General features: G+C 50.2%; 1 protein-coding gene across 1 annotated transcript in view; it reads right to left on the bottom strand.

The window, feature by feature from the left end:
• Window positions 1-25,000, bottom strand: part of CAMTA1 (calmodulin binding transcription activator 1) — a gene marked incomplete in the record, with an annotated part of 220,140 nt that overhangs the window by 8,700 nt on the left and 186,440 nt on the right. The window contains 11 exon segments of the mRNA XM_087702256.1: window positions 2,033-2,107; window positions 3,607-3,800; window positions 7,490-7,510; window positions 8,164-8,235; window positions 9,441-9,687; window positions 10,725-10,915; window positions 13,160-13,650; window positions 14,706-15,021; window positions 16,003-16,081; window positions 18,163-18,359; window positions 19,009-19,139. Of these exon segments, the coding sequence (XP_087558382.1) occupies window positions 2,033-2,107; window positions 3,607-3,800; window positions 7,490-7,510; window positions 8,164-8,235; window positions 9,441-9,687; window positions 10,725-10,915; window positions 13,160-13,650; window positions 14,706-15,021; window positions 16,003-16,081; window positions 18,163-18,359; window positions 19,009-19,139 (2,014 nt within the window).

Consider the following 25,000-nt stretch of genomic DNA (forward strand, 5'->3'; position numbering starts at 1 on the left):
GTGATGGTACACTTTAGAACTGTGTCACACGGTGATTTCAATTCCAGTCCCCAAAACTGTAGTGAACTACCATGTTTTTCGGAGTATAAGACACACCCAGAACCCCTCTAAAAGAGGGTGAAAATTTGGGTGCGTCTTATACACCAAATGGAGACCCACCCACCTACAAAGCCCCCACCCTTTGGCCTCTTCCTCCCAGCAATTTGCCTCCTTGTAGCAAACAGCCTGTTTCGGTTTCAGCACAGCCTGATTAGCACAAGCAGCTGATTGTCGGTTGGATCGGCCGCCTGACGATCAGCTGTTTCAGGCTGCAGGGATTGCCATTGCTTATTGACGCCTCCCGTGCCCCGTTTTCGGCCTCCGTGCGCCCCATTTTCCACCCATTCCAATTCCCGCCATCTGGGCGGAAAATGGGGTGCGTGGAAGCCGAAACTGGGCATGTGGAGGTGGCAATAGGTTATTGGAATCTCTGCAGCTTGAAACAGCTGATTGTTAGAAGGGTGATCCAACCAACAATCAGCTGCTTGTGCTAATCAAGCTGTGCTGAAGCTGAAACTGGCTGTTGGCTGTTTGCTGCAAGGAAGCAAATTGCTGGGAGGAAGAGGCAGATTCTTTTTTCTCATTTTCCTCCCCAAAAACTAGGTGTGTCTTATACTTCGGAGCATCTTATACAGAGGTGGGTTCCTGCCGGCATTACTAATGGTTCGGCGCGCAAAAAAATTACTTATGTATGTATGTTTGTATGTATGTATGTATGTATGTAGTAGGACAGCTTTATTTTACTACGTTTATAATCTGAATTTCCCCAAGGGATCCCCATTGTCAACAGGGGGGAGGGGGATAATCCAGTGGGAAGTGGGAGGGGCTGGATTGGTTCTGGGACGCTTCCATCTATGAATGCTGCTTTCCGAAATATTTTGTTGTGTTGGAAATGATCTGTTTGGGTCTTCTAGTCCAACCCCCTGCCCAAGCAGGAGACTCTAGACCAGCGCTCACCAATTGGTGGTCCGTGGACCACTGGTGGTCCGTGAGAAAATGTTGGTGGGCCGCAAAATAATTATTTGCATTTTTTATATCGCACTCAAATCAGGGGTCCTCAAACTGTGGCCCCTGGGATGGATACGTGCAATAAAAGCTTGTGTTGCTGCAGAGAGTCTCCCCCTTCGGGGTCTTTTTGTGGGGGGGCAGAAATTCTGACTTGGGGTCTCCTGGTGGGGGGCTTTGGGCGAAGGCTGGAGGGAAGAGCCGCTGGTGGCGAAGAGCCGGAGGGCCTCGTTCCAGTGGGACGGCATCATGGCCTGGAACTGGCTGACCATCTCAGCCCTCTGAGCCTCCAGGCACCGGGACCTGGCCTTGCACTCCCCCAGGTCTTCCCTTTGCTTGGAAAGCCTGTGCTCCTAGTCCTCAGTGAGGTGCTTCTGCTGAGCCTCCTTCTCGGCCAGATCCAATTTGAACTGAGCTGTTTTGTCAACTCTTTCTCCTCCTGGGGGCTGCTTCGCTCCGGCAACTGCTTCCCGTTGGGGCCCTAAGGAGGGCAGGGGAGGAGGGGCTGGCAGGGGAGGGGGCGAACAGTGATATGACCACCTAGCCACGCCCACCCACGCCGGTCATTAAGCAGATTATATCAGTGGTCCGCGGGATTTAAAGTGATGAATTTAGTGGTCTCTGGGGTCCGAAAGGTTGGTGAGCCGTGCTCTAGACTACCCTGGACAAAGGCCTTCGGAAGGGACCTCGGAGGTCTTCTAGTCCAACCCTGTTTGAACACCTGGCCCAGTGGCCGTCCAGGGTCTTCTCCCGGGGCTGTGGGCAGCGCATACTTGCCCTACGGAAGCTCCCGGCGCAGATTTGACCATCGTGCCACGGGGCAAGATTTGGGCGCTTAACCCTGCTGGTGTTGAAATGAGATTCGCCTTGTTCGGGATGGGGAAGATCCCACCGTTGAGAGCCAGCGCCTTGCCAGGAACACTCCCCGGGACCCACACACACACACACGCACACCCTCCCCAAGGGGGGAGCTCTAGCCGTGCCTCACCTGTGGCGACAACGCTGTAAGAATCTCATGATTTTGCGGGCAGCTTGGTCCTGTTTCTTGGTGAGGAGGCTGCTCCTGTCGGAGGGGAGGAGAAAAGGATGGGTATCAAGCGTTGGGTGACTTAGAACCCAGAACTTTTTGGGGTGGGGTGGGGGGGACGTGTAGGGGTGCCTGGGTGTCAAGGAATTGCAGTTGGTGAGCTCAGCTGGTTCCTTGCAGGTGGTTTCATGAACCGACTACATAAACAGAGAATTCCACCCTCTTCTAGCACGGGTGATGTTACCTAGCTGGGTAGTGAAACGTCCACAAGAAAATTACTCAGCTCAGGGAGCATCAAGAGAGCCCAGATCCTTCTCCTCCTCTCCCTTTCCTCTCTCCTTCTTTCCCTTCTCCCCTCCTCCTTCCCTCCCCCTTTTCCTCTCTCCTTCATTTCCTTCTCCTCTCCTCCTTCCATCCTTTCCTCCTCCTTTTCCTCTCCATTTCCTTCTCTCCTTCTCTCCTTTTCCTTCTGCTCTCCTCCTTCTCTCCTTTCCTCCTCCTCCTTTTCCTCTCCACTTCCTTCTCTCCTTTCCTCTTCCACTCTCCTTCATTTCCTTCTCCTCTTTTCCTTTCTTTTCTTCTCTCCATTTCCTTCTCCTCTCCCACCTCTCCTTTTCCTCTCCTTCATTTCCTTCTCTCCTTCTCTCCTTTCCCTTCTCCTCCTTCTCTCCTTTCCTCCTCCTCTTTTTCCTCTCCATTTCCTTCTCTCCTTTCCTCTTCCTCTCTCCTTCATTTCCTTCTCCTCTTTTCCTTTCTTTTCTTCTCTCCTTTCCTCCTTCATTTCCTTCTCCTCTCCTCTTTTCCTCTTCTTCTTTTCCTTCTCCTCTCCTCCTTCTCTCCTTTCCTCCTCCCTTTTCCTCTCCATTTCCTTCTCTCCTTTCCTCTTCCTCTCTCCTTCATTTCCTTCTCCTCTCCTCTTTTCCTCTCCTTCTTTTCCTTCTCTTCTTTTCTTTCTCCTCTCCTCCTTCTCTCCTTTCATCCTCCCTTTTCCTCTCTCCTTCATTTCCTTCTCTCTTTCTCTCCTCTTCCTTTTCCTCACCTTCTCTCCTCCTCTTCCTCTTCCTCTCCTTCTCCACTCCTTCCTTCCTTTTCTTCTCCTTCCTTTTCCTCTCCTCCTCCTCTTCCTTTTCTCCTCTCCTTCTTCTCTGCTCCTCTTCCTCTCACCTTCTTTTCCTTCCCCTCTCCTCCTTCTCTCCTCCTTCGTTAATTTCCATCCATTGCTTCTCATCCCGCCTTCAGGTGCTTCGTAGAAGAGGGGGAACCCCTTTCTCTTCTTCGGGGCAGTCCCCCCCCCCCCAAATACTGGAAGGCTTTCCCTCCCTCCCCCCCGCTTTACCCTTCTCCTTGTTAAACCCTTCAACCGTGCAAGATCAGCCTCCACACTTCTCCCGGATCATCTTTCTCGCTCTTCTCTGCTTCTCTTCCCAGGTTCTCGCTTCATCCAAAGCCGCAGGGCTCCCCCACCCCCACGCAGTCCCCCAGCTGAAGCTCTGTCAAAACCCCCCTGGTCCCGTCCCCCCTCCCCAAAGGCCCACCTGAGCTTCTGCTGGACGAGGGCGGCGGTGCGACGGTTCTGCCTCCTCTTGCCGAATTCTTTGTAGCTGCGATAAAACTGCTGGATGAGAACGGCGGCTCTCCGACTCTGCTGGAACTTCTTCTGCTCGTAGTAACTTCGGAATTTGCTCTGGATCAAGATGGCAGCTTGGATCATCTTTTTATAAAGTGCATACTGCGGGGGGGGGAGAGGGCCGGGGGGGGGCAAAGGGAGGGGAGGGGTTTTGGGGGGGAAGAGAGAGAGAGAGAGAGAGAGAGTGGAAACTGAGGTTGCTTGCCGACCGTCACGGCCACGCAGGGCATTCGTACGCAAAAAAAAAAGAAACAGGTATAAGTTGATTCCCCGGCTTAGGACGGCCTGAGAGACGCAAGTTTCTGTCGCTAAGCAGGGTGCGGGTTGTCAGGACAGAGGGTCCTCCGGGTGGGGGCGCTCTCTGAACTTGCTTGTTTAGAATGGAACAGAATAATAATGGAATAGAAAATGGAATACAGAATAATATAGAATAGAATAGAATACAGAAAATAGAAAAGAACAGAATAGAAAATGGAATACTGTAGAGAATAGAATAGAAAACAGAATAATAAAGAATAGAATAAAAAATAATAGAATAGAATAGAAAATGGAATACTGTAGAGAATAGAATAGAAAATGGAATACTGTTGAGAATAGAATAGAAAAGAATAGAAAATAGAATAAAGAATAGAATAGACTATAGAATAGAAAATAGAAAATAGAATAGACTAGAGAATAGAATAGATTGGAAAAGAATAGAACAGAAAATGGAATACTGTAGAGAATAGAATAGAATATAGAAAATAGAATAGACTATAGAATAGAATAGATTGGAAAAGAATAGAATAGAAAATGGAATACTGTAGAGAATAGAATACAATAGAAAATAGAATAGAAAATAGAATAATAAAGAATAGAATAGACTATAGAATAGAAAATAGAAAATAGAAAATAGAAAATAGACTAGACTAGAGAATAGAATGGAAAAGAATAGAACAGAAAATGGAATACTGTAGAGAATAAAATAGAATAGAAAATAGAATAATAAAGCATAGAATAGACTATAGAATAGAATAGATTGGAAAAGAATAGAATAGAAAATGAAATACTGTAGAGAATAGAATAGAAAATAGAATAGAATATAGAAAATAGAAAATAGAATAGACTATAGAATAGAATAGATTGGAAAAGAATAGAATAGAAAATGGAATACTGTAGAGAATAGAATAGAAAATAGAATAGAATATAGAAAATAGAAAATAGAATAGAGTAGAGAATAGAATAGATTGGAAAAGAATAGAATAGAAAATGAAATACCGTAGAGAATAGAATAGAAAATAGAATGCTGTAGAGAATAGAATAGAAAGGAAAAGAACAGAAAATAGAATAGAAAATAGAATAAAGAATAGAATAGAATATAGAAAATAGAATAGACTAGAGAGTAGAATAGAATAGAATAGAAAAGAAAGGAAAATAGAATACTGTAGAGAATAGAATAGGAATAGAAGCTGGAAGGGGCCTTGGAGGTCTTCTAGTCCAGCCCCCTGCTCAAGCAGGAGACCCTATGCCATCTCAGATAAGTGGCTGTCCAAACTCTTCTTTAAAACCTCCAGTGATGGAGCACCCATGATTTCTGGAGGCAATCTCTTCCACGGGTTAATTTTCCCCACTGTTATAAAGTTTCTCCTTAATCTCAGGTTGTTTCTCTCCTGGATTAGTTTCCATCTCTTGTTCCTTGTCTTGCCTTCTGGTGCTTTGGGAAATAAATTGGCCCCCTCCTCTTCTCTGTGGCAGCCCCTCAAATATTGGAAGATGCTCTCCTGTCTCCCCTGGTCCTTCTCTTCCCTAGACTAGCCAGGCCCAGTTCCTGCAACCGTTCTTCGTATGTTCGAGTCCCCAGGCCTTTGATCATCCTAACTGCTCTTCTCCGAACTTTTTCTTAAGTCCCAACCTCTGTTTCGTAACGTGGGGACCAAAACTGGAGGTAGCAATATTCCAGGTGTGGCCTTACTAAGGCTTTGTAAAGCGGCACTAACACTAACATTTTGATTCTCTGTTCACGCAACCCAGAATCGTAACTGGTTTTTTTCGGCTGTTGCTGCTGCGGATTGATGGGTTGAGGAGAACGGTAGGATCACAGCACCCATCATCCCCTATGCAAGTGTCCACAATGATGGGAGACACAGGCCTCTCATTTGGCCCCGGTGACCGACTGGATGCCCACAACTCAACAACCTGGTTACCGCAATAATTTCGTTGTGTTTGTGCAACGTGCATTTCTCCTTCCTCAAAGGTCAGTTCAGCCGCACGGAGAGTTGAACCAGGTCTAGCTAAGATCTCTTGCCTGTCCTTTAGGCCCCCGGCGATTCTTCGGTAGAATTAAAGCAAACTTTTTAGAGTCTTTGCGCCGAGTTTCCCAACCGTGTCTACTTTAAGACCTGTGGACTTTCACTCCCAGAATCCCACAGCCAGTGTGGAAGTCTTTGTGTGTGTCTGCGTCCCTGAATAGTTCTCTTAAGAGAATAACAAGAGTTGGAAGGGACCTTGTAGGTCATCTAGTCCAACCCACTGCCCGAGTAGGAGACCCTACGGAGGGCAGTCCAGTCTCTTCTAGAAAGCTTCCAATGATGAAGCTCCTACAACCTCTGAAGGCAACTTCTCTTCCATGGGTTGATTGTTCCCACTGTCAGAAAATTCCTCCTTACTTCCAGGTTGAATCTCTCCTTGGTCAGTTTCCATCCATTATTATTCCTTGTCTGGCCTTCGGGTGCCTTGGAAAACAGCTTGACCCCCCTCCTCTCTGTGGCAGCCCCTCAAATATTCAGAGATGCTCTCCTGTCTCCCCTGGTCCTTCTCTTCCCTAGACTAGCCAGGCCCAGTTCCTGCAACCGTTCTTCCTATGTTTTAGCCTCCAGGCCTTTGATCATCTTAGATAGATTCAGATTAACAGAGTTGGAAGGGACCTTGAAGGTCATCTAGTCCAACCCCCCCCCTCCTCGCCCAAGCAGGAGACCCTACACCCTTTCTGACAGATGGCAGTCCAGTCTCATCTTGAAAGCCTCCAGTGATGAGGCTCCCACAACTTCTGAAGGCAACTTCTGTTTTATCGGTTGATTGTTCCCACTGTCAGAAAATTCTTCCTTATTTCCAGGTTGAATCTCTCCTTGGTCAGTTTCCATCCGTTGCTTCTTGTTCTGCCTCCAGGTGCTTTGGAGAATAGCTTGACCCCCCTCCTCTCTGTGGCAGCCCCTCAAATATTCGAAGATGCTCTCCTGTCTCCCCTGGTCCTTCTCTTCCCTAGACTAGCCAGGCCCAGTTCCTGCAACCGTCCATCGTATGTTTGAGCCTCCAGCCCCCTCATCCTCTTCATTGCTCTTCTTTTCAATCTTTGCAAAGTCTCAACAATCTTTTTTTATAATGTGGTGACCAAAACTGGAAGCAGTAGTCTAACTGTGGCCTTACTAGGGCTTTAGAGAGTGGAATTAGTCCTCCCTTGATCTTAACTGTTGATGCAACTAAGGATTGCATTGGCTTTTTGGGATGCCACTGAACACGGCTGGCTCATGTTTAGCTGGTTGTCCACTAAGACTCCAAGATCCCTTTTACAGTGACCGCTATTAAGCCCGGTTTCACCCAGTTTATATGTCCTTTGGGTTTATGTATATGTTTTCCTCCTCCCCCCCCCCCACTCCCCGTATAGGACGTAGCAAAGCAGCGGTTCCGAGGCCCAGCCTCCACAGCCAGCTCCATTCCAGGGGCGTCCCTAAGCCACAACAGAACCGACGTTTCTCCCTGGGCCGAGGGTGTGCGAAGCTCACAAACTGGGTGTGTGTATTGAGGGGGGTTATTACCTTCAAGGCTATCCAAGTAAGCTTGGGAGGGAGAAACAGAAAATACAAAATTAACGTTAACAAGTCAGCTGGAGGCTGTGGGGTGGAGATACGGGGCGAGGAAGAGGCTTCGGCTCGAGTCGTGCAAATGGGGAGGGGGGATTGAAGACCCCACCCCCATTTGCACGAGACCGGGTGGGGGGGGGACCCCGAGGGCACAGGGAAACCTCAAGGGGCAGGAGGAGGAGGCAAAGGGGCATTTTTTTTTATCCGCGAGGAGCAGATAATCCCCGCCGTTCGATCAGAGCGGAAGAAGCTTCTCGGGGCGAGAAGCAAAACCTCTTCAAAGAAAAAAAAAATGTCCATTTGCTTCTTGGGGGGTGGGGGTGGGGGAGAAAGCACTTCGGGCGACATATACAAAAGAAAGCATCTCTTTCGGGGGGGGGGGAGCTAAAAGACGTGGGAGATGGCTGAAGCCCTTCCAAGCGAGGTCTGAAAACACCCCCGAAAACTTCACACAATGAGTTTTTTTTTGGGGGGGGGCGATGGATGAAGAGAGGAAAGTCCTTTCCAGAGAAATGTTCCCCCCCCCCTGTCCCCCAGGGGGTAACCGTGGCCCAAACAGTTTGGGTTCGAGATGTCGAGGGTACAAGGGGGTCATTGTAAGCCATGCCCAAGGGGGTCCTTCCTCTCACCTGCTTGTATTTCCGGTAACAACGCTGAATGACGGCGGCGGCCACTTCCTGCTGCTCCCGGAGGGGACGTCCCTGAGGGGGGGGGGGGAAATTAAAGCAATGGAATCAGTTTTTCGAAGAAGAAGAAGAAGAAGAAGGAGAAGGAGAAGGAGAAGGAGAAGGAGAAGAGAAGGAGAAGGAGAAGGAGAAGGAGAAGGAGAAGGAGAAGGAGAAGGAGAAGGAGAAGGAGAAGGAGAAGAAGAAGAAGAAGAAGAAGAAGAAGAAGAAGAAGAAGAAGAAGAAGAAGAAGAAGAAGAAGAAGAAGAAGAAGAAGAAGAAGAGGGGCATGGGAGAGCAGGAGAACAGGGCTGGAGGCTAGTTCTCAAGGAAGGGGGAAGCTGCCAGAGAGATGGATTCCTCAAATGATTGGTGGAGGGATGAAGGATTAAGAGTAGAGTAGAGTAGAATAGAATTTAATACCAAATAGAACAGAATGAAAGACAGTATAGAAAAGAACAGAATAGAATACAGAACAGAACAGAACAGAATACAGAACAGAACAGAATACAGAACAGAATACAGAACAGAACAGAATATAGAACAGAACGGAACAGAACAGAATATAGAACAGAACAGAATAGAATACACAACAGAACAGATTAGAATTAGAACAGAACAGAATAGAACAGAATAGAATATAGAACAGAATACAGAACAGAATAGAATACAGAACAGAAAAGAACAGAATTAGAACAGAACAGAAAAGAATATAGAACAGAACACAGAACAGAACACAGAACAGAACACAGAACAGAACACAGAACAGAACACAGAACAGAATACAGAACAGAATACAGAACAGAATGAAACGGAACAGAATACAGAACAGAATAGAATTGAACAGACTAGAATATAGATCAGAACAGAATACAGAACAGAATTCAGAACAGAATAGAACAGCATTAGCCCTTAGACTCATATACCGCTTCATAGTGAATCACAGCCTCTTTAGGTGGTTTATAGAGTCTGCCTATTGCCTCTCCAAAATCCAGGTCCTCATTTTACCGACCTCGGAAGGATGGAAGTCAACCGTCAGCCCACCAGGATCGAACTGCTGGCGGTCGGCAGAATCAGCCTGCCATCCATCCTGCATTGTGACCATTCAGTGCCACCACAGCTCCTCACTTCCGCCGTACTTTTGCCAGGGACTGTCCTTCCTCCCAAGGCGGTAGAGAGTAGGAACCCCTGCCGCCCACCCCCAGCCCCTCGTGCCCCCACCTCCCGCGTGGCCCCCCCACCTTGTATTTCCTGAAGACGGTCTGGACCAGCTTGGCGGCTTCGTAGAGCTCCCGTTGCTCGTGGTCGGAGAGGGTCAGCTGTGCAAACTCGTTTTCCACCTTGTCCCCCGCGGAGGCGCTTAGGAATTCGGACCAGTCTGTCGCCGAAGGGAGCCTGGGCTTCTCAAAAGCCGTGGCATCGACTGGCGAGCCGGAGGGGCTGCGGCTGGTGTGGGGCGAGGGGGTCAGGCACCCGCCGTACAGACTTCTGCAACAGAGGAGGGGCGGGCAAGAGCGTCAGGGCTCCTCCTGGGAAATGAGGACAACGGAGCGGGGGAAGGAGGGAGGGAGGGAGGGAGGGAGGGAGGGGGAATCCTCCGCAGGCCTCAGGCTAGTAGCCCTGATGATATTATCTAGTTGGGTCACAAAACGTCTGCAAGGAAACCAGCAAGCTCAGGGGGCAGTAAGGACCCCACAGTCCTCCTCCTCGCCCTCCCCTTCCCCTACTGCCCTCCCCCTCCCTCCTCCTTCTTTCCCCCAAACCCTCCCCTTCCTCCACTTCTCCTCCCCCTCCCTCCTCCTCTTCTCCTTCTCCTCCTTTCTCTTCCTCCTCCTCCTGCTTCTCCTCCTTTCTCCTCCTCCTCCATCTCCTTTCCCCTCCCCTCCCTCCCCCTTTCTCCTCTTCTTTTCTCCTTCCCTCCTCTTCCTTCCCCTCTTCCTCTCCCTCCCTCCCCATCCTTTCTCCTCTCCCTCCCCCTTCCTTCCTTTCCTCCTTTCCTCCTCTTCCTTCTTTCTCCTCCTTCCCCACCCCTCCTTTCTCCTTCTCTGCCTCTTTCTTTCTCCTCCCATCCTCTTCCTTCCCCTCTCCCTCCCTCTCCCCCTCCCCTTTCTCCTCCTCCATCTTTCTTCTCCTCCCTCTGTCCCTCTTCCTCCTCTCACTTTCCTCCTCCACTCCCCCTTCCCTCATTTCCTCCTCCTCCACCACCTTTCTCCTCCTCCTTCTTCCTCTCCTCCTCCCCCTTTCTCCTCCTCTTCTCCTCCCTCTCCTTTCCCCTCTCCTCCCTCCCCCTTTCTCCTCATCTTCTTTTCTCCTTCCTTCCTCTTCCTTCCCCTCTTCCTCCCTCTCCCCCTCCCCTTTCTCCTCCTCCAACTTTCTTCTCCTCCCTCTGTCCCTCTTCCTCCTCTCTCTTTCCTCCTCCACTCCCCCTTCCCTCATTTCCTCTTCCTCCACCACCTTTCTCCTTCCCCTTTCTCCTCCTCCTCCTCCTCCTCTCACCCACCTCCTTTCGCCCCCTCCCCACAAACCTTATCTGAGCAGCACTGGGCAAGCGTTCCACGTCGGCCAGGTAACTGGCCAGCCAGCTCATGGAGGTGCTGATGGCGACATTGTCCGTCCTGTCCGTCTGGGACGCTTCCTCGGCCGGCACGAAATTCTCCTGTTTGATCCTTTCCGGGGTGGCTTCGATTATGTGCTCGGCCAGGGTCATCATGGTGACCTGCGGGGAGCCCAGGAGACCCGGTTCAGCCCACGCACAAGCCCCTCGGCTGTCCCCACGTAGGGCCAGGAGGCTGGAGGGGAACCCAGAGGCCATCCAGTCCAAGCCCCCTGCCCAAGGCAGGAGTCCTTAAACCCTCCAGGACAAACGGCTGCCCAATTTTCTCACTCTGCGTCTCCAATAGACTCGACTATCCGTCTGCGGTCTGAACCCCCTGCCTAGGCAGGAAACCCTCTACCGTTTCAGACAAATGGCTCTCCAACATCTTCTGAAAGACTTCCAGTGTTGGGGCATTCACAACTTCTGGAGGCAACTTCTGTTCCACTGATTAATTGTTCTCACTGTTGGGAAATTTCTCCCCAGTTCTAAATTGCTTCTCTCCTTGATTAGTTTCCACCCATTGCCCTTCCTTCCTTCCTTCCTTCCTTCCTTCCTTCCTTCCTTCCTTCCTTCCTTCCTTCCTTCCTTCCTTCCTTCCTTCCTTCCTTCCTTCCTTCCTTGGCTGTTCCACTGATTTGATTGTTCTAATTGTCAGGAAATTTCTCCTCAGTTCTAAGTTGCTTCTCTCCCTGATTAGTTTCCACCCATTGCTTCTTGTTCTGCCCTCAGGTGCCTTGGAGAATAGCTTGACTCCCTCTTCTTTGGGGCAACCCCTGAGATATTGGAAGACTGCTATCCTGTCTCCCCTGGTCCTTCTTTTCATTCAACTAGACCTACCCAGTTCCTGCAACCGTTCTTCCTATGTTTTAGCCTCCAGTCCCCTAATCCTCTTTGTTGCTCTTCTCTGCACTCTTTCTAGAGTCTCCACATCTTTTCTACTTCGTGGCGACCAAAACTGGATGCAGATATTCCAAGTGTGCCCTTCCCAAGGCCTTATAAAGTGGTATTAAAACCCTTCACGTGATCTTGATTCTCTCCCTCTGTTGATGCAGCCTAGAACTGTGTTGGCTTTTTTGGCAGCTGCTGCACACGGCTGGCTCCTATTTCAATGGTTCCCCACTAGGACTCCAAGATCCCTTTCACAGTTACTACTATTGAGCAAGGTACCACCTATACTGTACCTGTGCATTTCGTTTTTCTTGCCTAAATGTAGAACCTGACTCTTTTCACCATTGAATTTCATTTTATTAGATAGGGCCCAATGTTCAAGTCTGTCAAGATCCTTCTGTATCTTAAGCCTGTCTTCTGGAGTGGTATTAACACTTGCGGTGATCTTTTTATATACATTATTTATTTCTTTGCAAAGTGTTTCAAACACAGTGTGGAATTCCATCTTCCATAGGAACCAACGTGCAAGAGAAATAACATTTATACTACTTCTTACACAGCGCTAGCCTTATACAATTATTTTTGACCAACTTAATTCCTTCTAATACATATTTAATCTCTCATTTTAGGTCTACCGCCTAATTTTTTTCAACTCCCGCTTCGTGTTTCCAGCCATTGATAAAATCAATTCCATGTGTCATAATATTCTGTCTCTCCTTTGTTTTTTAATTCTAACGTTAGTCTATCCGTTTCGGCACATGTTAATGTCTTCCTTATTATCTCTTTTTCGGAAGGGGTTGAAGGTCACAGTTCCCGGGGGATGCGGGGAGGAGAACTTGGGGGAGAGCCATTCAAACAAACTATCAAAAAGCGATAGAAAAAAATTCAGAAGAAAAGATAGAAGACATATAAAAAGAAGAAGAAGAGAAAAGAAAACCTAGGAATAGAAAGCTAGTAGAATGAAATGAAATATTGTAAACATGGTAATAGTATGTATCTAATTAGGATGTGTGCTAGCTATATTAATTCTTTCAAATGCGTAAAGTCGTTACGTTAAATACTTACTATATTAAAAAAAATGAAATGCGAAGACACATGTTGCTAATGGAAAACAGATGGAAAAGAAACGATAAGTTTGACTTATTTTTAAAGGGGAAAAAATAATTTTAAAAAAATCTGCTTAAAGGGAAGGAAAAAAATGACATTTGTGGATATACGGAATAAAAGTTAAAAACTGGAAAATACGAGAAGAAAAGTAATAGGGCTAGAATTGGGAACGGAAATATAATGTAAAACGAATTACGTCTCTTTGAAAATGTTAAAAGTGGGAATCCGGACAACACATTGTTCACAAAAGAAATTTTTAATTATGTGACAAAAAAATAAAATAGAAAACTTTTTAAAAAAAGAATCACACTTCCCGTGATCTTGATTCTATCCCTCCGTTTACGAGCTCCCACAAAGTTCTCCGCTTACCTGCAGATCATCCATGTTATGCAGGCAGTTTTCCCCTTCGGCGCCATCCCGGAAGGAAAGCAACTCCACGTCGGATACCTCCCTGTCCGCCATCATCACGACGTTCAGCTGTTCCCGCGGGTGTAACCGTGGGGCTCCGGAATCCTTTCCTACCGCCGCCAGCCCTTTCGGGCTACCCGTCACCTGTACGCCCAGATAGGTCTCCTTCGGCCGCCATTTGGAGCTGCGGTAGCCAGCCAGATCAGGGACCAGATCCCGGGTGTAATCCGTGCCTCCGTGCCGGGGGTTGATTGTCTCGAGGAGAGAGGGCTTGGCGCCGGAGATGGGCTTCCGGCCGCTCGGTTGCTCCAAGCTCAAGGCGGTGGACAGGAGCTTCTCCTGCCTCGTGGAGAAATATTCGGGGTTCAGTTTGTGTTTTTTGGGGGCCGGGTAATCTTTCGGGCTCTCGCTGCTGTAGTAGCTGGAGGGTTCGGAACGAGGCCGTCGCAACTCTGAAAACGGAGAAGGGGACAAATCAGGAAACAGCCAGGGTTGCGGGGGAGGGAATCGCATTCTGCAGGAACTGGGTATGTTGAATGGAAAGAAGGACCAGGGGAGACATGATAGCAGTCTTCCAATATCTCAGTGGTTGCCACAAAGAAGAGGGAGTCAAGCTATTCTCCAAGGCACCTGAGGGCAGAACAAGGAGCAATGGGTGGAAACTAATCAAGGAGAGAAGCAACTTAGACCTGAGGAGGAATTTCCTGACTGCGAGAACAATTAATCAGTGGAACAGAAGTTGCCTCCAGAAGTTGTGAATGCTTCCAACACCGGAGGCTTTTAAGGAGAGATTGGACAAGCATTTGTCTGAAATGGTGACCTCCTGCTTTGGACAGGGGGTTGGACTAGAAGACCTCCAAGGTCCCATCCATCCCTAGGATTCTATGATTCTGAGAGAGATAAGATAACATTTATACTCCGGGATTGGGTGGCCTATAAATTCAAGAAATAGAAATGGAAATGGAAATGGAAATGGAAATGGAAATGGAAATAGAAATAGAAATAAGAAATAAGAAATAGAAATAGAAATAAATAGAAATAGAAATAAATAGAAATAGAAATAGAAATAGAAATAGAAATAGAAATAGAAATAGAAATAGAAGATGCATGATAGAGAGAGGGATGGATGGATGGATGGATGGATGGATGGATGGATGGATGGATGGATGGATGGAAGGTCTCCTGTGTGAACATGGGCTTCACTAGAAATCCTTCAAGATTCTGTAATCCCAGATCAATTAACCCGTGGAACAGAAGTTGCCTACAGAACATGTGGCTCCTCCATCACTGGAGGTTTTTAAGAAGAGTTTGGACAACCGCTTGTCTGAAATGGTCTAAGGACTCCTGGCTGAACAGAGGGTTGGACTAGATGATCTCGTTGTTCTTGGTACTCTGTGACCAAGGTTTTTTTTAGTAGACATCACATTACCAAACTAGGCAACATCATCAGTGCTAGCATGGATGTTTGAGAAGGTGGGCAGTAGAAGGCCTTTCGTTGCCAACCTACCTGCGTTCGCATTGGAAATCACCGTGATTCCCTTTTGCTGGTCCTGAGAGGCGATGAGTTTGCTGGGCCATTGGGACGTCCAGTTGTCGCCGCCGGGCTCTTCCTGCGGAGGGCAGGGGACGCGAGGGGACGGCCGGAGCTGGGCCTGCTCCTCCCGCTGCAGCTGCTCAAGGCACTCGGCCAGCTTGACGTGGCCGCGGGAGCGGGCGATGGTCAGCGGCAGCCTGCCGAGCGAGTCGGGGATGGAGATGGCCCGCCGGTCCCACTTGTAAAGGACCACGGCGGCGTCCGTGTGACCCAGAGCGCAGGCCCACATCTGGAAGAGAAAAGGTTCCCGGGGTCATTGGGGAAGACGGAAGAGATTTCCTGCCGCAGTAGCCTATGTCGCCTCAACGGAGGTTCGGCTGTACAGTTCCTCCTTTGAACCCCGGGTGGGAAACTGGATCGCTAAACGAATCTACTAGGTTTCCTCACCCAAGTGGGGACTCGATCCACAACCTGCTTCCTCCCACGAGCGGCCATGACAGCGAATAAGATGCGCGCTGCCGTTCCATGAGGGATTTTGTTACCACAACACTCACTCAAGCTTAAGTCCTGTTCAAACTTACGATGAACCTCCCCCCACACCCCAAAAAATAGATATTTGTGACCAGATTTAAAATTCAAACAGACGTCTCAAATTACAGACTTGTAATTTATAAGGCCAGGCCGGACTTATAGGTGCCACAACTTACGACGGTCATTAGTTATGACAGACATCCATCACAGTTGTCAGTTGTAAGGACTTGCGATACAGGGGTAGCCCGCACCTTACGACCAGAACAGAGCCCCAGATTTCTGTGGCTCAGCAAGACAGTTCTTAAGAGAGCCTCGCTCCAGTTTACGACCTTTCTTGCCACGGCGGCTGTTAAGTGAACCGCTGCCGTTTTTAAGCCAATCAAGCAGTTGTTAAGCGGATCCAGCTTCCCCGCTTCTCAGGCGGTCAACAAAAGGGGATCGCGTCACCCCGGGATGCTGCAACTGTCGTGAGTACATGCCAGTTGCTAAGCCTCTGAATTTGGATCATGTGACCGCGGGAATCCCGGGAATTCGAGTGTGGGGAAAAATGGTCCTCGGTTGCTTTTTTCCACCGCCGTGGTAACCCTGAGCGGTCCTTAAGTGAGTGATTGTAAGTCGAGGACCACCTGTGGGCCCCCAACTCCCTTGTAGCAAGCGATCCCGAACCCCCTCGCCCCCCCCCCCCCCCATTTCCCAACCCCAAGCATCTCCCGGCCCACGCAAGGACTTCGCTCCGTACCAGTGGCGTGCAGGAGAAGTGGTCGACGTTCAGCGGGTCGACTTCCAGCTCCAGATCGATGCTGTCGGAGTGTTTGTTGCTGAGGGATGAAGGAGGAGAGAGAGGATGAGGAGGATGAGAAGGACGGACTTCAGCCCCATTATAACTGAGTGCATGTTGAGTTTTCCTGTTTTAAATTGTATTGTTTTGTGTTTTTCATCTTTTTAATCTTTTAATTGTTTTTATGTAAGCCGCCCGGAGTCCTTCGGGATTGGGCGGCATGCAAATCTATTCAAATTCAATTCAAATTCAATTCAATCCCGGGAGAAGCTCCAGGAAAAACGGCGGATGGGGTTTCTTTCGGAGCCTAGAGGCCATGGCGCTCTCTCTCTTTTCCTCTCTCTCCTTCTCTCTCTTCTCTTTCTCTCCCTCCCCTTCCTCTCCCTCTTTCTCTTCTCCTCCTCTCTCTCTATTCTCTTTCCCTTTCCCCCGCTCTTCCTCTCCCTTCTCGTCTCTCCTTTTCTCCACCTCTCCCCCTTCCTCTCCCTCTCCCCCTTTTATCCGTTCCTCCTCTCTCTCTCTCCCTCCCCTCTCTTTCGCCTTCCCTCTTTCTCCCTCCTTCTCTTCTCTCCCTCCCTTTCTCCACCCCCTCTTCCTCTCTCTCGACCCTCTTTTTTCTCTCCCTTTCTTTCTCTTTCTCCCCTCTCTCTCCCTCCTTCACTTTTCTCTTTCATTTCTCCATCCTCTCACCCTCTCTCACTTCTCTCTTTCTCTGTCTCCCTTTCTCCCTCCCCTTCCTCCCCCTCTTTCTCTTCTCCTCCTCCTCTCTCTCTATTCTCTTTCCCCTTTTCCCGCTCTTCCACTCCCTTCTCTTGTCTCTCCTTTTCTCCACCTCTCCCTCCTTCCTCTCCTCCTCTCTTTTATCCCTGTTCCTGTTTCATTCTCTCTCTCTCGCCCCTCTTTTGCCCTCCCTCCCTCTTTCTCTTTCTCTCTCCCTTTCTCCATCCCCCTCTTCCTCTCTCTCAACCCTCTTTTTTCTCTCCCTCTCCCTCTTCCTCTCTTCCTCCCCCTCTCTCCCTCCTTCTCTTCTCTCTTTCATTTCTCCATCCCCTCACCCTCACTCACCTCTCTCTCTCTCCCTTTCTCCCTCTCCCCTTCTCTCTCCTGTTCTCCATCCTCCCCTCTCTTCCTCTCCCCCCTCTTTTTCTCTCCCTCTCCCTCTCTTCCTCCCCTCTCTCCCTCCTTCATTTCTCCATCCCCTCACCCTCTCTCACCTCTCCCTTTCTCTCCCTTTCCCTTTCTCCCTCTCCCTCTCCCCTTCTCTCTCCCTTTCTCCATCCTCCCCTCTCTTCCTCTCCCCCCCCACCTCTTTCTCTCTCTCTCCCTTTCTTCCTCTCTCTGCCCCATCCACACCTGTCCTAAGGGGTAAAGCAGGAAGAGACCCATGAGTAAGCAGACCCTGCTTTGAAACCAGGACGATGGGCCTTGGGGAAGGAAAGCTTCCAAGTCCCTCTCCCTTAAGGAACTTAAGCCTCTGCGGGAAATTATTATTGGTAGACATTTTCCAATCAGTTGCGTCTGTTCGTAAAAAGAACCCCAGCTGACCATCCCTTAAGTGTGAGTCCTGTGTGGGCGGCAGCTGCTGGAAAGGCTCCTCCGGACTTTGGATGTATTGACCAAAGGATGAATGAATGGTCAAGAGTTATGATGGGCCACTTGTAAAGCTGCTGTAAATCTCCACCTCGTTGTGTGGTTCCATTGGGCCTGGCACACCTGAAGAGGCCCTTTTCTTAGCAATAGCAATAGCGGTTAGACTTATATACCGCTTCATGGGGCTTTCAGCCCTCTCTAAGCAGTTTACAGAGTCAGCATATTGCCCCCAACAACAATCCGGGTCCTCATTTTACCCACCTCGGAAGGATGGAAGGCTGAGTCAACCTTGAGCCGGTGAGATTTGAACCTCCGAACTGCAGATAACAGTCAGCTGAAGTGGCCTGCAGTGCTGCACTCTAACCACTGCGCCACCTCGGCTCTTATTGGACAACACTGCTTTGTCCACCGAGGGCAGAGGCCCAACTGCAAAGTCACACCTTGTCGGGACGACAACACGGGAAGGAGGATGCAACCTCCTTGGTGTGAGCAGACCGAAAACCCACCTCTCCGTCTCCCGCAAACTCTTACCGCCATTTGAGCAGCGTCTGGATGAGGGTAGCGTAGCCCTGGGCGGCCGCGAGGTGCAAGAGGGTCATTCCCCGGAACGTCTTGGAGTGGATCAGGTGTTTGGATTTAGCCCAGCATGCTCGGCTCATCATCTTCTCGCACACCACCACAACGCGGCTCTCGAAGCAGGTGCCCAAGGTGGCGGCCTCCGAGATGCACTGCAAGGGAAGAGACCGCGGTGAGGAAGGCAACCCGGAGGGGGACACACATGCGTGACAGGCTTGAGTGGGCGGGGAAGGGTCCAGAAAGAAAGATAAGTGTGCTATGCTGGTGGTGGTGGCATCTGGAGAAGATCCCCCCCACACACACCTGGCATGTGGACTTTCTGCTGGCGTGTTTTCCTGTTAGAAATTCTGTTTATATAGAGCACAGTCACCACGTGCTTTACTACTTAACTGCTTAACTGTAACAAGAAACAGGGTGCTAAAAGAAGATGCATAGGTCCAAATTTGTCAACACTGCCATCTACTGGTTGAACACAACTGTAGTTGTTACATAAAGACTCATTTCAACCATGAATTCCAACACTTCCTCTCTCGGGCTTCTTCCGGAGTGGGAAAATTTTAAATCGTGTCAAAAAAGTGTTCTGTTGTGGGACAACTGGCCTTTTTGATTTATTATTTATTCAATTTGTTTGACGCTGTTTTCTTGCAGACGTTTCATGAACCAGCTAGGTAACGTCATCGGTGCTAGAAGCACCCCTTCAGTACTAGAAAAAGAGAGAGAGCGTGCACCCAGAAGGGCCCTCGGATAGCTCTTCCTTCACCCACTGGCCTGACAGGAGACGCGCAAAGCTTCGGCCCTTACCTGTGCTTGGCTACCTCCGTTGGCGCTGCTGTTGCCCCCGCTTGGCTTGTGCTGCTGGATGGTGGTCATCTCCGCCATCCTTCTCTCCATCTGCTCCAGTCGTTCCAGAATCGACATCCTGAACTGGTTATCTGCGAACCCCCCCAAAGAGGGGAAAGAGATGGTCAGGGAAGAGAAGCCTTGGAGGGGAGGGGGGGAGAAACCCACACCTTGCTTACGACGGGGGTGAAACGGATGGTCACTCAGGTCGTATTTACCCACTGCCACAAAGAACAAGCGGTCCTCGGCATAAGATCACATTGGTATAGGTAGTTTCATGTTCTGACCCCCCTCGTTCCACACCAAAGCACACTCCGAGCCAGAGATAAATTACGGCATTTAATTAACAGACAGACAGGTCCTTGGCAGCAACCCAGCACAGACAAGCTTGGGCAGCAATAAACACAGATAAGGCTTGGCAGCAATCCAGCCTGCCAAGCTCATACAATGTTCTCTGACATTCGATCCTGTGTTGACTTCTGCAAAGAGGAGCATTTGCACAAGTAGCCTTTTTATAGTCTGGAGAGGAGCCTAATGACCACCAGCTGAGTGCAATCACCTCCTGTAATTGTGTAATTGTTCCTGACACCTAGTAGCTCTTCGATGGCGTGCATCCAGGAACAACTCACTACTGGCCTCCGGCTCACTCTCCCTCGTCTCCTCCCCACTGGTCCAAGGCTCAGGCGCCTCCTGGTGGCCAACCAGCCTCTCTGCGCCCTGCTCGGAGTCGGAACCCTGCCCAGGGTCCTTCACATCCTCCAGAGCTGACTCAGAGGGCCCCCACGCTGTCGGAGTCTGGTGGCAGCTCCAATGGCTCCTGCTGGGCCACAACAGTTTCATATTTAGCAGGTTGCAGTACGACTCTAGCCCCTATTTCTTCGTCTGGTCCATAAGGAAGAGTGTAATTTTTTTTCCTTTAAAGATAAACTACATCTACAGCCTTCCCTCCGTCTACCAATCGGGTCAGATCAGCCTGATATTATATGTGTTCCTGGTAGTCCTTCCAACTCTTAAATACTGTAGCATTCTTTTCTTAATATTCACTGACACGCTTGCTTCACAATCTGTTCTAATGCCTTGCCCTATACGGGTAATCCTCGACTTATAACCGTTCGAAGTCACAATGACTCTGAAAAAAAACCATGTTTCCACACTTATGACCATTGCAGCATCACTTGGTAACTGACTCGGTCGCAGTGTCCTAGGGTCACGTGACCCCCTTTTGCGACCTTCCGACAAGCCGAGTCAGCGGGGGAAGCCGGGTTCACTTAACGACCCCACATTCACTTAACGACTGCAGCGATTCGCTTCGCAACTGCGGCAAAAAAGGCCGCAAAATGGGGGGGGGATTCAGTTGATCAACTGCCTTGCTTTGCAACGGAAATCCCACGCTGCATTATGGCCTTTAAGTTGAGGACTAACTGTAGTAATAGTCAACTGGCGCTTTGTCTCTGCGAGGATTTCTCTCCTTTCCACTTCCCGGTTCTTAATGTCTCCTTTACAGACACTAAATATATTTCATGCGTTTGCTTATTTATCTGTTTGTTTATTTATTAAATTTGTATGTCCCCCCCCCCTCCTTCCACCACTCTGGGCAGCTCCTAACTGTAAATTTGCAAATCAGATGTTGGGCCCCAAATAGTTTTGGAAACTCCAAGTCAGGTTGCAAATGTTCTTTTTTTCAGGTGTTGGGGTTTTAAGTTTGTGAGAGAGAGAGAGAGAGAGAGAGGGAGGGAGGGAAGGAGGGAGGGAGGGAGGGAGGGAGGGAGGGAGGGAGAGAGAGAGAGAGAGAGAGAGAGAGAGAGAGAGAGAGACCCTCCCTTAAAATAACATCTATGGGGAGGAGGGTGGGAAGCTTCGAGTTTGTAACATTTTCCCTTGCTTTCTTTGCAAAGCTTCCAGCGCAACTCTGCATTCTGTTTGGGGAGGGGGCGGGTTATGTGCCTCGCAGCCCCCACCCCCCACCCCCAAGTGCCAGGCGAGTCCGCAGTGGGAGGGGGAGAGGGCTGTTGGAAGAGCCTCCCCCCCCCCTCCGGTTGCCCTCCTTTGCAGGCGTTTGGATATTCCCACGGTCGGATATATTTTCCCACGGTCGGGAGGTCCGAGGGACACCCCAGAGGGCCACCTAAGGGGGGGGGTGTCCCTCGCCCTCAAATACGTGGGGAGGGGGTGAAGGAGTAATAGGGACGACCTGTTTCCCACCCCACCCCAAAACTTCTCTGATGGACCACCACCACCCCCGGTCGCCCAACCGAGGGAGGGTCCCTAAATGCGGACCAGCGGCCGCGGAGGACATCCGACTGCCAGAGAGGGGGCCGCCACCCCCCAGCCCACTCCCACCCGCGTCCGCGGAGCCCGTGTGTGGAACCCCCCCCCCCCCGCCGCCTTTCCCCTTCCCCCGCGGGCGCGGGGAGCTTACCGTGGGGCCAGGCTCAGTAGAGGCGGGGTGGCCATCCCCTTCTCTTCGCCCACGGACGGGCCCCCTCCCCTCCCACGGGCGCCCCCCCGTCCGTTTCCCCGCAGGCAGCCCGGGCGGCGCAGCTCCGCGATGGGCAGCGCCGAGCCGGCCGCCGCCGCAGCAGCCGCAGCCCGAGACGGCAGCCCCGCCTGGGCGCGGACGGTCCAATCGGCGGCGTGGAAAGTGACATCAGCCCGCTCCGGAGCAGGGGGAGCGCCCGGCGAGGACCCGCGATGCCGCCCGGAGAGCCGCGCCGGAGGGGACGGAGGAACCGCCGCGGACGGCCCGGCCGAGGCTCCGCGACGCTCTCCCGCCCCCGCAATGCAGCCCCGGCCGCCGCCTCCGCACGGAGGGCAACAGCCGCGGACCCGGAGCCGCTTCAGCCGGGAGAGGCAGCGAAGGGAAGCGCGCAGGACCCTCTTCTTTGTCCTCCTCTCCCTCCTTCCTCCTTTTCTTCCGCCTCTCCTCCACTTTCTCCTTCTCCTCTACCTCCTTTCTCTCTTCTTTTTCTCCTCTCCTCCTTCTTCCCTTCCTGCTTTTCTTCTGCCTCTCCCTTTTCCTCCTTCTCTGCTGCCTCTTCTCCATCCCTCCTTTTTTTGCTTCCTCTTCTTCTCTTCCTCCTCTCCTCCTTTTTCTCCCTCTCCTCCCTCCCTCTCTTATTTCTCTCCTCCTCTCCCTCCTTCTTCCTTCCTGCTTTTCTTCAGCCTCTCCTCCTTTTTCTCCTTCTCCTTTTTCTCCTCTGCTTGCTCTCCCTCTCCTTTTTCTCCTTCTCCTCTACCGCCTTCCTCCCTTCTTTTTCTCCTCTCCTCCTCTCCCCTTCTTCCCTTCCTGCTTTTCCCTTTTTCTCCTTCTCTGCTCCCTCTTCTCCGGCCCTCCTTTTTTTGCTTCCTCTTCTTCTCTTCCTCCTCTCCTCCTTTTTCTCCCTCTCCTCCCTCTCTCTTCTTTTTCCTCTCCTCCTCTCACTCCTCCTTCCTTCCTGCTTTTCTTCTGCCTCCTCTGCCTCTCCTTTTTCTCCTTTTTCTCCTTCTCCGCTGCCTCTTTTCCCTCCCTTCTCTTTTTTTGCTTCCTCTCTTCTCTTCCTCCTTTTGTCCCTCCTTCATCTCCCTCTTCCTTGTCTTCCTCTCCTCCTCTCCCCTCTTCTTCCCTTCCTGCTCCTCTTCTGCTTCTCCTCCCTTTTTCTCTTCTCCTCTTCCTCCTTCCCTCTTCTCCTTTTTCTCTTCTGCCTCCTCTCCCTCTCCTCCTCTTTTTTTCGCTTACTCCTTTCCCTCTCCTCCTCTTTTTTCGCCTCCTCTCCTTCTCCCTTCTTCTCCCCTTCCTCTTCTGCTTCCTCAGCCTCTCCTCCTTTTTCTCCGCTTCGTCTTCCTCCTCCTCCTCCCCTCCTTCTTTTCCCCCCGCTTCCTCCTCTTCTCTTCTTTCTCCCCCTCCCCTCCTCCCCCTCCTTTTTTTCTCCTCCACTTCTTCTCTTCCTCTTCTCTTTTTCTTCCTCTTCCTTTGGACTGCCATTTGCCAGAAATGGTATGTGTGCGGGAGGGGTTGGACTAGATGACCTATAAGGTCCCATCCAACTCTGTTAATCTGTTAGAAATCCTCTTCCTCTGCCTCCCCTTTTTCCTCTTCCTCTCCCTCTCTTCTTCTTTCTCTCCTCCTCTTCCTCTTTTTCTTCCTCTTCCCCCCCACCAGGCTGAGGATGCTGTCCCCCCATCTCCTGCCCCATCCGGAGGGAGCCCCACTGCCCCATCTTCTCCCCCCCCCCCCGTATAACCCTAAGTGGGCAAGCCCACGTAGAAAGCCTTTGCCCAGTGGAGGCCCTGCGCCACTGCATCGCAAGCCCCCCTTCCACTCTCTGCCTGGCCTACCTGGCAGGGCTGCTGTGAGGATTGAAAGAGCAGTCATAACTACAGCTAATCTTTCGACTGCAACCAAGCCCAGCGTTTCCATTGCTAAGCAAGGCAGTCGTTAGGCGAGGTTTTTTGCCCCCTTTGGGCCAAAGTTGCTAAGCGAATCACTGCAGCCATTAAGCGAATCCCTGCAGTCGTTAAACGAATCCAGCTGGGGAAAGTCGCCCGTGGTGATCGCAGGACCCAACGGTCGGCTCAGCTGTCGTTAAGTCCATGCCAGTTGCTAAGCCTCTGAAGGTTGATCATGTGACCGTGGGAACCAATTACGTCACTCCCCCCGCCCCCAGTGCTGCTGTAACTTCAAACAGTCACTAAATGGATGGTTGTAAACCAAGGACTGCCTGTACAATAATTCTTCCATCGCACACTTTCAATTGAGTCACAGATTGTCTGGTGTGGAATCAAATCATCCTGGTCTTTTGCAGCCGATGGGTGTCAAAACCACAATGACCTCTAAAATTAAACCACACATTTCTACCTCGTGGCAATTCCTCCTGCTTCCTCTTACCACTTCAGTGTAGGGCTTGGAAGGGACCTCAGAGGTCTTCTAGTCCAACCCTACTACCTGAGCCCAAGTCCTTCTTAAACACCTCCAGGGATGAAGCACCCACAACTTCCGAAGGCAAGGCGTTCCATGGATGAAGATGAGTGGACTTCATCTCCCAGAATTCCCCAGCTAGATGTGCCATCTTAAATGCTTTAAACTTCAACCATCTTAAAGCATTCTTAAAGTTGCCGATCCATCTTGAAGTTCTCCACTATCTTAAAGCTGTCTCTCTTAAAAGTTGCCCATCTTAAAGTTTCCACCTGTCTTAGTTGTCCATCCATCTTAAAGTTGTCTCTCTTAAAAATTGTCCGTTTTAAAGATGTCCGCCCATCTTAATCCACCCATTTTAAAGTTGTCCACCATTTTAAAGTTCTCTGTCTTAAAATTGTCCCCATCTTAAAGTTCTCTGTCTTAAAATTGTCCCCATCTAAAAGTTCTCTGTCTTAAAGTTGTCCCCATCTAAAAGTTCTCTGTCTTAAAGTTGTCCCCATCTTAAAGTTCTCTGTCTTAAAGTTGTCCCCATCTTAAAGTTCTCTGTCTTAAAGTTGTCCCCATCTTAAAGTTCTCTGTCTTAAAGTTGTCCCCATCTTAAAGTTCTCTGTCTTAAAGTTGTCCACCATCTTAAAGTTCTCCACCTTAAAATTGTCCCCATCTTAAAGTTCTCTGTCTTAAAATTGTCCCCATCTTAAAGTTCTCCACCTTAAAATTGTCCCCATCTTAAAGTTCTCTGTCTTAAAGTTGTCCACCATCTTAATGTCCACCTATCTCAGGCTGGGGGGTCAAATACTACGCCCCTCAGAAAGGGCTCGCAATATGGGAGTCCTCCTGGACCCACAGCTGACTTTTGAACACCATCTGTCGGCTGTGACCAGGGGGGCATTTGCCCAGGTTCGCCTGGTCCACCAGTTGCGTCCCTACCTGAACCGGGAGGCCCTCACAACAGTCACCCGCGCCCTTGTGACCTCTAGACTGGACTACTGCAACGTGCTCTACATGGGGCAGCCCTTGAAGAGCATTCGGAGACTTCAGCTTGTCCAGAATGCAGCCGCG

Source organism: Thamnophis sirtalis, unplaced genomic scaffold, assembly GCF_051295495.1.
Source record: "Thamnophis sirtalis isolate CommonGarterSnake01/CBP01778 unplaced genomic scaffold, rThaSir2_p1.2 scaffold_15, whole genome shotgun sequence".
In the NCBI taxonomy this organism is placed as follows: Eukaryota; Metazoa; Chordata; class Lepidosauria; order Squamata; family Natricidae; genus Thamnophis; species Thamnophis sirtalis.